Source organism: Ictidomys tridecemlineatus, chromosome 10, assembly GCF_052094955.1.
Source record: "Ictidomys tridecemlineatus isolate mIctTri1 chromosome 10, mIctTri1.hap1, whole genome shotgun sequence".
Classification (NCBI taxonomy): Eukaryota; Metazoa; Chordata; class Mammalia; order Rodentia; family Sciuridae; genus Ictidomys; species Ictidomys tridecemlineatus.
The window spans coordinates 129006401-129019204 of NC_135486.1; the positions used below are offsets into that span (position 1 = coordinate 129006401).

Below are 12804 nucleotides of genomic sequence, written 5' to 3' on the forward strand. Positions count from 1 at the left end.
TCGATTCATCCTCATATGAGCAGTGATGACACCAAGGTTCCAACAGAGTAAGTCACCCAGGGTCGAGCAGAGGTAGAGCTGGGGCTCAAACCCTGGCCTGTCTGATCCCAGAGATTTTCATTTTCCCCAGGCATGGGATGTCAAGAACAGCTTACTGATTATGTGAGCATAGCAGATAAATACCCACAGGTGTGATGATAAGCATCCATTTCCACACCGAGTTCCAGAGAACAAATAGAGGCAAGAGTCCCCAAGAGAAAGCTGGAGCCATGGGATCTGTCTAGGAACGACGGCTGTCCCTATCATCTAAGGCCAGTTGATAGAAGTTTAAGGTGACAGATTATTAAAATGTCGAGCCTTGTTGAAAATTTTTTTTGCCTTGTTGGTAAACCATCACCCCACCCCACTCCCCCCAAAATCATGTGAGCATCATAAAGGGGTGAAAATGAGAGAAGACCTTGGAAATTTAAAAACCACGTAGATACCAGCTATAATAATATGACACTCTATTTCAAACAAAACTGGGCCCATGGATTTAACCTCAAAGTTTGGTACCTAAAGGTACCAAATTCAGGAATTGGCCTGGGTCTTTGAACGTAGCAGGTGCACAGGAAATGCTTGTTGAATGGAATTAGAAGGAAAATCCAACAGCAGAAAGTAATATCTTTCCTTTCTCCCAGCCTTGTGGGGAGAAAGATGATTTGTTGCCATTTTCAAGATGAAATGTACCATAGTGGTGGTTGCGAGGTAAGAGGCCACTTATCTGGTTAGAGTGAGAGAGTGTGCTAAGTAAATGAATGAAGAGGAAAGAAAAGACATGCCATTCTTCCCATCTGTGTGATTCTTTAGAGGGAGACCAATCCAAGAACTGTTTGTTGGCAACACAGACCACTGAATGCTGAGACCATGCTAAATGGTGGGAAGTGAGGGTGGACATCCCAGAGGCCTCGGGCTGGGTGGATTGTAGATTCTGCATGAGCTCCTGGAGCCCTCGTTCTGAGAGGTGTGTATGAAGCCCGATGGAGAAGGTCCTTAGTACCCCTCTGACTTGCAGCTTGTGGAATTAAGTGTCCATAGGTGAATGTCATAGAATATGTCACCAAAAAAGAAATGCAACAACAGTCTCAGAAGACCTTTCTAGAATGTATATATTGTTGTAACCCCCAAATCAGCCTTATTTTGAGATAAAATATATACTTAAAACATAAAACAATTATGAGCTGTAATAGAAATAGGTGCGTCAGATATACCCGTGATAACTGTCACAGGAGTATCTGACAACACAGGACAAATGCTGCAATGATTGTGGGCTTGTCCCAAATATCACATTACCTGACCATTTGTGATTCCCTGTCAGCCAAGAAAGTTTTGTCAGTCTTATTTTTACTTTTTGTAATTCTAGATGGACAGAATGCCTTTATTTAATTAATTAATTTATTTATTTACTTGATGCTGATGAATCAAACCTCTGCAGCTGAGCTCAGCCCCAGCCTGGTTTTGTCAATCTTTACTTTCTAGTTTCTGTTGTGAAAACTACATATTTCTTTCCAAGTGAGTTTGCAGTTATAAGTGGCTGTTTTCAAACAGAACCCCTTCCTTCCCCTGTTGGATCGTCTAGATGCAGTGTGGAAGGCAGGCTCTGAGTCCCTGCTGGGCCAGCTCTGGTTGGCGTGCGCACTTCCTGGTTTTCCTTGTGCGCAGGATCGGGAACTTCTGTGCACACAGTGCTTCACGTTTCACACAGCACTTTGGTACCCACCACCTCCCTGGGAGGCACTGTGTGAACGCCTCCCTGAATATCGGGGCCGCTGCTGAGAAGGGTGAATCCACAGTCCCCCGCAAACTGCCATTGGCTTTTTTGAAGGTGTCGCCATAGCTGACATTGCCACACACTGGTGCTCACCCAACTCTGGCCACTTTGTCTTTCTGTTGTTGACTCTGCACAAGTGTCCCACGTAAGTAGTGCCCGTCTGCGTCAGTGTCCGACTGAAAGTGCATTCTTTTGTTTCAGATCGGGCAGTACATCATGTCCCTGCCCCTGAATCTTGAGCCATTTGTGACTCAGGAGGACTCTGCCTTAGAGCTGGCTTTGCACGCCGGAAAGCTCCCGTTTCCTCCTGAGCAAGGTAAGAGGACCAGGGAGCCACGACTCCTGTGGCCAAGGGACCAGTGACCCTTGAGGCTTGTTTTTAACACCCTCACTCCTCACCAATGTCTCTTTCTCAACCCCACTTAAATAGTTGTCAGAGTATTCAGTGGAGACTGAAAAACATCAGGGCCACTGGTTGCTCCTGCGGCGGCACTTCAGCAGGGCAGAGCTCCGGCCAGGCCATTGGGGAAGGAACTGGAGGCAGGGCAGCCCTGGAGGAGTGCGGAGACCCTGCAGTGGACCCAGGGCCCCTCAGCTGGGGAGGTGGTGCCCAGGGTCCTGGGTGATTGGTGGTGGCAGTGAGCTCACAGGATGGGGATCTGCTGAGCATTCACCTCCCTCGGCTCCCTGACATGTGGGCCTCGTGCCATGTCACGTGCCACCTCATGGGAACAGATTTGCTTGCTCTGTCAAAAATCAGCTCTCCCCATAGAGGGAATGCCTCCTGTGCAGATGTCTCAAGCCTTAGCTTGCTGCTGACTCCCAGGGCTCCCGAGTCTCTAAACTGACCAGACAAAAATATAATACATTTAGATACTTCCTTTTTGTTATTTGGGCCTGACAGATTTGAACAGGGATCATGAACTTATTGATCAAAAAATTATCCTAATTTCTAATATTGGCCCCCCGCCCCAAGGAGAAGCAACCTGGTATGTGGAAGATTCAGCAGCTCATAGGGAGTTTCCACACTGACGATAAACTAGTCACCCCAGAAGGCTAGAAACTGAGAATGCCAGAAGATAGCCTAAAATTTTAAAAAAGCAGGATGATTGTTACAAATAAGTTGGATTCAAATCAAAAGGTAGCAGATGGGACCTGGGTGATTCTTTTATGTGGATAAAAAGTGAGTCCTTCAGTAAACCTGCAATAGTCACATACTCTTCAGTGTCAGATGACAAGGCACTGAAATACACAACGGATAAATCATGTAATACATACCTGATCAGTCATACACTGAGAATTTGACAAAACCACAGGACTGTGGGGAGACCTCTCCTTTAGGCTTTGGGACATCAAAAAGAAAACTTATTTAGGATGCGAAGAGGAATTGAGCAGGATAATTGGTGTGCTTAATCGTCAGAACAAAAGCTTTGGGTCCCACAGAGAACAGACATTGCTGTCTCATGTCTATAAATCTTTTGCAAAAATGATACAAATGAAATTTCCATAGGTTTTATAGGACCGTAAACAAAAGACACTCATTATTTTTAAAAAGACTAGTATTTGCAGTTCATATTTAAAATGTGAAACTTACTAAGCTAAAATATGGGTGGATATAATATAATCTTAGGGGAGAGAATGGAAGACCTTTTGAAGTGGAAGATAGAAATTTTGAAAAGGAAATTAAGAGGTAAATGGTCAACTGGAAGAAACAGCAACATATGTGACTAATGATGGTTAATATTTTTATTTTATAAATGATCTTACAGATCAGAAAGACAAAGACGAATCCCCCACAGAAAAATAAGGGCTGTATTTCACTGCATGATCATCACCATTATATGAACACATATTCATGAGTATTCTGAATATACTAATCTTGCAGCAAAGATAGTTTAGTAAAAAACGATTTTTAAGTAATACCAGCACAATTAAAAGCTTGGGCTGGGGTTGTGGCTTAGTGGTAGAGCGCTTGCCTAGCAAGTGTGAGGCATTGGGTTCGATTCTCAGTACCACATATAAATAAATAAAAATAAAGGTCCATTGACAACTAAAAAAATATATTAAAAAAAAGCTTCACATAATGGTCGCACTCCACTTGCAAAAAAATCGGGCATAAAATCTGTAACAATTATGTAGAGAAATACAGTAAATAACATGAAGGCCTTCTCATAACTCCCCCAAATTAAGATTTATTTAACTTTATTAATCTTCAAGTAACTGCAAATGAAAATAGAATATACTATTTTTAACTGATCAAATTGTGTGTGTGTGTGTGTGTATACTGTTGGTCTTCTGATTGTGAGTTCTGCATCTGTGGATTCAACCAACTATGGATCAAAAATATTTGGGAAAAAAAAAATCTCCATTGTACCAAACATGCAGGTTTTTTTCTTGTCATAATTTCCTAAACAATAGCATAGAAACCAGGTATATAATATTGGGTGCTGTAAGTAATCTAAAGATTATTTAAAGTACACAGGAGGATAGTGGAGATGATATGCAAATACTATAAGAGATTTAAATATCTGGATTTGATATCTCTGGGGTTCCTAAGATCCATCACCCATGGATCCTGAGGGATGCCATGTACATACTAAAGCCACTACATTTAGTATTGGCAATAGTGACAGATAACAGTTTATATTGTATAATTTGAATTTCTACAGGGCTATTTGACAAAATTACCTTTTAGATTGTTGCTATGTAATTATGCTCATAAAATAATCATGAGTGCAGGTACAAATATGTCAAAACAAATCCCACTATTATGTATGATTAGTACGTCACAATAAAAACATGGAAAAATAAATGATCATGAGTATAACTATGAATTTTCACCCCAGCACTTTTTATAAAGGCAAAACATTGAAACATTTTGAGAAACTACAGGTATTAGTTAAAATTTTCTAGTATATCCATATAATAAAATGCTATGTAGTCATTAAAATATTATAGAAGAATATTTAATGACTTGGAAAGGTGTTCCCAGTGTATTAAGTATACCATATGCCGTGTGGTTCCATTTTCAGAACTGCTGTGAATATAAATGTAAGAAGAAAAGACTAGAGAGCTTTGATCCACCTCAGGAAATTGGTATATCTGCCTGGGAACAGTCTGGCATTTCTAATAAGAGTGATAATGTGCTGACCCTTTGGCCCGTCAGGTTTTATTCCTGGATACAGATCCATATGTGCCCCAGATATATCATAAAGGTCTTCATAATGATTTGGTAGTAGCCCAATCTGGAAGCAACCCAGGGGTCCTTCAGCATTAAAATGGGTACATGCATTATGATATGGCTGTCCAACAAAATCACTGCACCCTGGAAAGCAAGGGAGCTAGAGCTACACACATGGCATGGGCAAATCTCCAGAGTCCCTGAGACCCAAAGCCAGGCAGCATGCTGGGGTGGGGGACCTGTGGGGCGGACTGCAGGGCAGAGCAGGAGGCCATCTCAGACCTGGCCCAGTTCACACCTGCTTCGGCACTTGCAGGGCCATGTGGGGACTCTTGGGCACTGCAGGGGCCTTGTTCTTGCCCAGGGAGGTGTGTCGTGGCCAGTGGCGTTTAGTTGTTCTCTAAAACGTTTGTGATGTGCTTTCTACCTCTGTCCTGTGTGCAATGTAGCTCATGACTTAAACCAGAAGAAAATCAAAGTGAAGAGCCTGTTGGTGGAGAGTAAATTGGTAAAGGCTTTCTGAGGGTGGTCTTTATCAAGAGTAAAGCGAACCCACCCTTTGAGTACATACAGTGAGAAAGCCCTGGGAACAGGCCTGGAAGAATCCGTCCCTGGGGACCAGGGGCCTGGCACAGGGCGTGGGAGCAAAGATGTGAAGGATGGTTATTTTACTCATATATCTGTGCCTCCTGCGTTATTTTACAAGAATGTATTTCTCTGTTGTGTGCAAGAAGTATCTGTACTCTAGAATGTTAATTATTATTATTGAAGGACTCTGTGGTCATGTCAGTGATTTTTATTTTCAACTATTTTCTAATGTACTTTTAAGTTTCATTTATTTATTTAAATTTTTGGTGCTGAGGACCAAAGCCAGGGTCTGCTCACACTTAAGTACCACTGAGCTATGTCCCTAGCCCCTTAAAATGTGCTTTTAAATTAAAAAAAAAAAAAGTAAACATTTTTTTCATAGGAATTTCACACACAAATAGTGTCACGAAGCCCCAGGTACTCAAAGCCCAGCTTCAAAAATGGCCCCTGGTTTTTCTATTTCTCTCATGTTTTTCACTAGAGTCTTTAGAGCAAATCTCTTAATCATTTAACTCATAAATCTTGCTTTTCTATGTCAAGTTTAAGGATTAAGTGCTGGTTCAGATTCCTTGGCAAACTTGTGGTGCTGTGTGTACTCTGGTTTCATCACAAGGAAGGACAGAATTGCTTCTGTTTCCCTAGAATCTGTGTCTGCGGGCGGGTGGGGCTCCGTGGTGGGGCGATTGCCCTGCATGCACCAGGCCTGGGTTCCATCCCCAACCCTGCCGAAGAGGGAAAAAAAAATGAAGATAGAGCCAGCCAGCCATTGTTTCCCTTCACCCATTCATTTACTCATTCACCACGCAGATGTGTGTGAATTGTTTACTGTGTGCTGGCCATGGGTTGGGCACCGCCCAGGTGGCCACCCCAAGTGGATTTCAACATGGTTGAAAACATAAGAACATCAAAAACAGCCAGGCTGAGCGTTTCGTTTTTTCTTTATTTTTTGTTTTCCTTTCTCAACATTTTGTGATGGAAATTTTCCAACATACAGAAAACTGGGAACAATTACACAGTGAGCATCCGACAGCACCTGGCGGTTTCTAGGTTTTAAGAACTGGGTGGTGAGCAGCCAGTGGGAGCCTTCTGTCACAGGGAAAGGGCTTTCTCGGAGAGCTGCCGTGGAGGGTTTAAAGACCTTGACGAGGTCTTTCCCCACAAGGACACTGACCTTTGGGGAAGTTAAACTGTCCCGGGGGCCCCCTGCCCCCGTGCTCCCGAGCACAGACACTGGGCTGTAGCAGTTGTTTTCAGGAAACCTCAGGCCTGTGTCCTTGTCATGGTCCAAGTGCTGGCTGGCAGTGGGGCAGGAGTTGTGGCTTGGGCTGAGGACGAAATCGCTGCAGAGCGTGGTGTAGAGGTCTACCACTCCCTGGAGGCCTGGACCGGGGACTGTGGCGGGTGGCTCCTGTTCTGGGGCTGAGCCTCCTCTGTGTTCGTCTGTGGGCAGGTGCAGACTCATGAACTGCTGCCACTGAGTGGAAGAGCCATACCCACCTGTTCAGTAAACAGGGACGGTGCAGCTCTATGCCCAGTGTGGGACCTCCTCTGCCTCCTTATCCCTCTCCCTCTGGATTGTCTCCTGGGGCACGAGCCTTGGTCTCTTGCTCATTTCCCTTTCTCCTTTTCACCCATTTTTATGTAGTTGTGTTTTTCCATTGCTGTGACAAAATACCCGAGAAAATCAACTTACGGGAGGAAAGGTTATCTTGGCTCACAGTTTCAGAAGTTCCAGCTCATGGTTCCTCACTGGCCCCGTTGCTCTCGGCCTGTGGCGAGGCAGAACAGCATGGCAGAGGACAGCTGCTCACCTCATGGCAGCCAGAAAGCAAAGAGGAAGAGGCCAGGGACAAGACAGCCTTCGAGGTCACACCCCAAAGGACTTACTTCCCCCATGGAGGCCCTGCCTAACTTCCCACCTCCTCCCAATAGCCATTCAATGAATTCATCAAGGATTAGAGCCCTTGACCCAGTCACCTCCAGAGGCCCCATCTCTGAGTATCGCTGAATTGGGGACCAAGCCTCAACACTGTTGGGGGACAATTGAGACCCACACCAGACACTGGTCACCTTTCATCTCCAGCAGCTCTCAAACGCAGGTGCTCTCTGCCGTTCTCTGACAGAAATTCCTCTCCCAAACCTGCTCCCCTGCCCCTGCAGCACCCCAGCCGCCAGTTTCCTGGGAAACCTGAGATTGCACGAGTTGCCCTTGTGCTTTTCTGCCACCAAGCCCTGATTGTCTTTTTAGCCTTCTAATTTAGATTTGTGGGGCAGGTGGGTGTGTAAACAAGATCACGACCTAACAACGCCACACCATGCCGCTGCTCCATTTCCCACACGTCCCCCGGCGCCGAGTGCAGGTGGCGGTCCTCACGGAGCCTGGGCCGTGTGTCATTGGTTTTAGTGGTGGTCGCAGCAGGACCACGGTGTGCTCTTCTTCACAGTCGGCTTCATACTCTCCCCCTCTCTCTCTCTTTTCTTTAATGTGGCTCTCACGTCTCCCCTTCTTTCCTTTCCTGACAAGTGTCCCTCTTCCTTGGCAGCCAGGCCATCTCCCTGGCCTGGAGCGTCACCTCTCATTCTGCCCTGCCGCAGCCTGACCGGGTCCCCTGCAAGGGCTTGTCGTGTTGCAGCCTCACTGCGATCCTGCAGGTGCCCCCTATCCTGCCCTATCAGGCAGCCTCCGTGACCAGCCTCCTCCCCCACAGTTTATTCCCATTGACCCTGTGAGATCCTTTCCTCTCCTCATGATCCTTCTAGAACTAGGAGCTGCCACGTGTTGAGTTCCAAGTGTGTGAGCACCTTGCAGGGGCCCTGCGTGTGGCTGTAGTTCCCACAGTATCCCTGGAAGTCGGGGCTCTGGTTCTCTCTACTGTACAGGTGACAAACACACACAGTTGGGGGGGGGGTTTGGGTAATGCTCAGTCCCCAGAGGTGGGGTTGGCCTTGAGCCTGTCGCAGTTCCACGTGACTCTCCGGCCCCTCCCACTCCCACCTAGGCCCCCTCGGGTTGTGGCTCTCCTCTCCCTGGTTTCCTCTCCTGCTGTCTGTCTCCCTCCCTGATTGTGGAAGCCCCCTGGCCAGCGTGGCTGGACTTGCTCTCGTGGCCTGCGTGGAACCTTTGTCCTCGCCTGGTTGTTTTCGTTTCTGGATCCACATTGTGCTTCCTCAGGACCAGTTGACCTGAGGTTTCCTTGTTCCCTGTCTCCCGCGTTTTCTTCCCTTCGAGGCCATAGCTCCCTGGCGAGTTTGCACACTTGGCCCACTCCTGCCGTGGGCCAGGTCACCCAGAAGAGGTGAATTTTTCCCGAGTGGTTCTGGGTTGCTTTGGTGACCTCCTTTCCTCTTCCAGGGGATGAACTGCCCGAGCTGGACAACATGGCCGACAACTGGCTGGGCTCCATCGCCAGAGCCACCATGCAGACCTACTGTGACGTGATCCTCCAGATCCCAGAGCTGACCCCACACTCAACCAAGCAGCTGGCCACCGACATTGGTGGGTCCCATGGGCAACTCGCCCTCCTGCCCTCCAGGGATCTTATCCCAAGTCCTGGGTTTAGCTTCAGTTCTGGATTCATCTCTGAAGCTGGCCCTGCCCTGAGAGGTGCAGACTTCATGAGCCTGAGGCCCAGAGCCACGAAGGGGAGCTCCAGGGAGAGGAGTCTGAGCGAGAGGCAGCCTGGCCCTGCCCGGCCTTCTGCGCTGAACCTTGTGCAGTCCTGTGAGGCAGGTGCTCTTGCATAACCAGGCCGTAGTGAGGGCTGCTGCGTGGGCTCCCTCAGGAGACAGGGCCCAGTGCCTCCTGTTCCCAGCTGCACTGGTTGCTGCTGGCGGGTGGCAGGAGAGAGGTTCAGTTCCTGGGATTCTTTCCATCCACTTGCCTGCGCTCAAGCCCAAGGCATCCTGGGTGGTCAGGAGGGAGGTGGAGGGAGCCTGAAAGATCAGCCCCCTGAGGACCTGGTGAGTTTGGACATGGGCAGCTGCAGAGCCGAGCCAGGCTCAACTCCTGCCTCTTATTTTTCTGCAAAAGAAATAGAAGCGAGGGGCTATCTTTTGGGCCCTTGGGTGGTTAGGGATGCAGGGGGGCCTGGAGTCTCGCTGCCTGGTTCCCTGCTCACTTCCTAGTCAGCTCCCAGCAGTTCGCACAGGAGAGCAGCTATTTGGCTGTCTCCCTGGGAACAGCATTCAGAGGACAGAGGAGGGAAGTCAGACGCCGTCCCGTATTCCCCGTGAGCCTGGGCTGGAGCACCCCGAGAGAAGCAACCAGAACTCGTGTGCGAGTGAGATTCGGGATTGCCCCTGGCTTTCAGTTGTCCATGTTGTTTCCCCCTCCCTGTTAAGCTTCAGATTTATGGGTTCACTCATTCTGCATTGATTGAGTGCCTACTGTGTGCCAGCCATAGTGCTAGGAGATGAGCTGCAACAGAGACTTAGATGGTTCCTTTGCTCATTGAGCCACATCGTAAGGGGACGAAGCTGGGAGGGGGACCCCATGTGTGAGGTGTCAGGGTGCAGGATGGGGAGTGGCGAAGTCCAGGGTGGTACAGCCTACCTGGAAGGCATTCGGGTCAGCCATGAACACAGCCAGCAGAGGACATTGATGGCCAAACAAGAGGATGTCACAGTAGACCGCCGGCTCGCATTCTGCAGCTCCTGGCCTGCGGCTGAGTGGAGCGCAGTTTGGAGGGTGAACCCGCCTAGGAGCAGGTGCCTGGACGAGCTTCTTTCCTGGGCAGCAGCTCATCCCGAGTTGGCATGAGTCAGCCTCAGGACTGCAGCCATCTCCGGGTTCCTGCCCTGAGCAGGGCCTTAAACAGAAGACACAATGGAACATCCAGGCCTGGCCTGCAGCTCCTGTCTAGCCAGAGAGAAGGGACAGGCAGTGATCAGAGGTGACGGGGACATTCTAGACAGTGCAGCTTCCCCATCCCTCACAGCAGGAAGAAGGTGGAGCTGCCCTTGCCCATCTGCTGAGGCTTCCCTGAGGTTGGGGTTGGGCCCGCCCAGGAAGGACAGGCAGCACCCAGTGGTTGGTCACCTCTGACACACTGGTGCTTTCATGGCCTCTGTCCCTGCTGGCCCCGGACCTGTGCTGCCTTCGAGATGCTGGTTGTTAGAATCACTGGGCTCCTGTTCACAATGACAGGACCTTGGAGTCCTCTCCTGGACATTCTCCTGGACTAGGCCCGGGGTGATCCGGTAACAGGAACCTGCAGCATAGCAGGCCACCGCCCCGGCACTGCCCTTGTCTTCACTGGGGTGGTCACTGCTGCCTTGGGCCCATGTGTCCTGCCCTTTGGGTTCTGCACTGGGATGCACTGGGACAGGGACAGGAACCCAGGAGAGCCCAGAGCTCTGGGTGAGGCCCTTCTGTCCTTCAGACTGGCGCTGGAAGGGGGTGGGTGGCAGGGGAGGTGGTAAGGGTCAGTTAGGCTGTCATTAAATTTTTAACGTCTGACTCCGGCCAAGCTCTGAGTCCAGTGTGACCCTGCTGGAAAGGCCCTGCCTGGAGGCCTGCCTCCCTGGGGCAGAGCAGGTACCAGCTCTGGGGACCTGGGGGCTTCTCCCTCCTTGCTCAGGGGAGGCCTCGGGGCTCCGTCCCTCTCACTGCTGAATCTGCCTCCTCCCGCCCCGCAGACTACCTGATCAACGTGATGGACGCCCTGGGCCTGCAGCCTTCCCGCACCCTCCAGAACATCGGGACGCTCTTGAAGGCCAAGCCTGAGGATTACAGGCAGGTCAGCAAGGGTCTGCCGCGCCGCCTCAGCACCACGGTGGCCGCCATGCGGGGTGTGAGCTACTGACCCCACAGCCCATCCGAGGAGAGGCTCGGGGCTGGTGTGGACTCCTCTCAAAATCTGCCAGCAATGAGGCACAGGCTGCTTTAAAAAGACTTGGTTCTTTTGTATAATGAAAAAGGTTGTACGTAAGAGGTATTTTTTTTATTAAAAAGGACTTTTCAGATGATTTTTTTAAAATGATCTCATTTTAAAAATGGAATTAATAAACGAAATGAAAGAAGGCTGTTTCTTCCCCCAGTGAGTCTCTGAGTGCTGCCCACGGGGTCCGTGCTGAGCAGCGGGCATGTGGCTGTGAGGGGGGCCGTGAGCAGGGAACAAGGCCAAGTGCTGGGGGAGGCTGCAGGGTGAGCAGGGGCCACCCCAGACCTTCAGGCTGCAGCTGTGCAGCAGGGATCTCTGGGCTGGGCCCTGACGGGGCCCAGGGTCAGCAGGACAAGGCAGAGGGAGGGAGGAAGTTGGGTCAGGGGGGAGGTGGGGCGGCTGGGGAGGATCCTGGCTTTTTCCTTTTTCCTTTGGAGGTTTGTGGGGCGATGTGAACTGCATTCATTCTTTTTTCTTTTCTTGTTTTTTGTCAGTTGCTTTCGTAACTGGTTAAGATTGTGTTTGGCTTAAAAGTAACAGAAAATAATGTGATTTGAGAATTGACTTTCCTCAACAAGGAGAAGTCAAAGGCCTTGGCTCATTCTGTGCCTGCGCAGCCTGGAGCAGGACCAGCCAGGGTGATCTCCACCCTTTCCCGGGGCTGGACGCCGCCTCATTGCAGGGACCCTTACACCTGTGCTCTGAGAAGAGGAAGGCTGGAGGGGCTGCGGAGCACAGCGCTCTCTTTCCCATCCTGAGGCAGGGGCTTTGCCAGCAGCCCCGCCCAGACTTCTCCTGGGCTCTTCCTGTCTCCCCAGCGGCCAGGGATGCTGGGAAAACAGGAGCAGGACCAGCTCGCCCGGCCAGCGTTTCTCAGCCTGGCCCTCCTGATGCTTTGGGCTAAGAGCTCGTCCCTGTGGAGCTGTCCCCTGTCTTGCGGGGGGTGGGGGGGCAGCGTGCCCAGCCTGTGGCGCAGACAGCAGTGGCGGAGCCCTGGTGGCCTCCTGAGGACGTCTTGAGAAGCCCCCTGAGGGCTCCACTCGCTGCAGCGTGGGGAACACTTGCACATCAACCAGGAGTCGCTGCGGGGCTGGGCTGGCCGCCTCCCTGCACAAAGGCAAGGAGAGGGGAGGGGCCGCTGTCTGTCGTGAACACTTCCTAGGGCCCCAGGCCCGGCTGAGCTTCACTTCCTCTGGATTCTCAGCTAAACCTCACCTCAGCTGTGGGAGGCAGAGGTATTATCTCTGGTTTGGAGAGGTTTGGGGTCTTCCTGGGGTCACTCAACTACCAGAGCTGGGGCTTGGAGTGAGCCTGGTGACGATGGCATCTGCACTTCTGACCCG

General features: G+C 50.1%; 1 protein-coding gene across 3 annotated transcripts in view; it reads left to right on the top strand.

Annotated features, from left to right (window-relative positions):
* Positions 1–11600, top strand: part of Cog7 (component of oligomeric golgi complex 7) — a 63339-nt gene extending 51739 nt beyond the window's left edge. The window contains exons 15-17 of one of the 3 annotated variants that reach the window (XM_005323747.5): positions 2012–2126; positions 8932–9075; positions 11217–11600. In XM_005323747.5, the coding sequence (XP_005323804.1) occupies positions 2012–2126; positions 8932–9075; positions 11217–11383 (426 nt within the window). In that variant the 3' untranslated portion in view covers positions 11384–11600. Of the gene's footprint in view, positions 1–849; positions 1004–2011; positions 2127–8931; positions 9076–11216 lie in introns of those variants that run through there. The other 2 variants (XR_005730309.2, XM_078024212.1) reach the window with 2 other exon arrangements.
* Positions 11601–12804: the final 1204 nt, after the last annotated feature.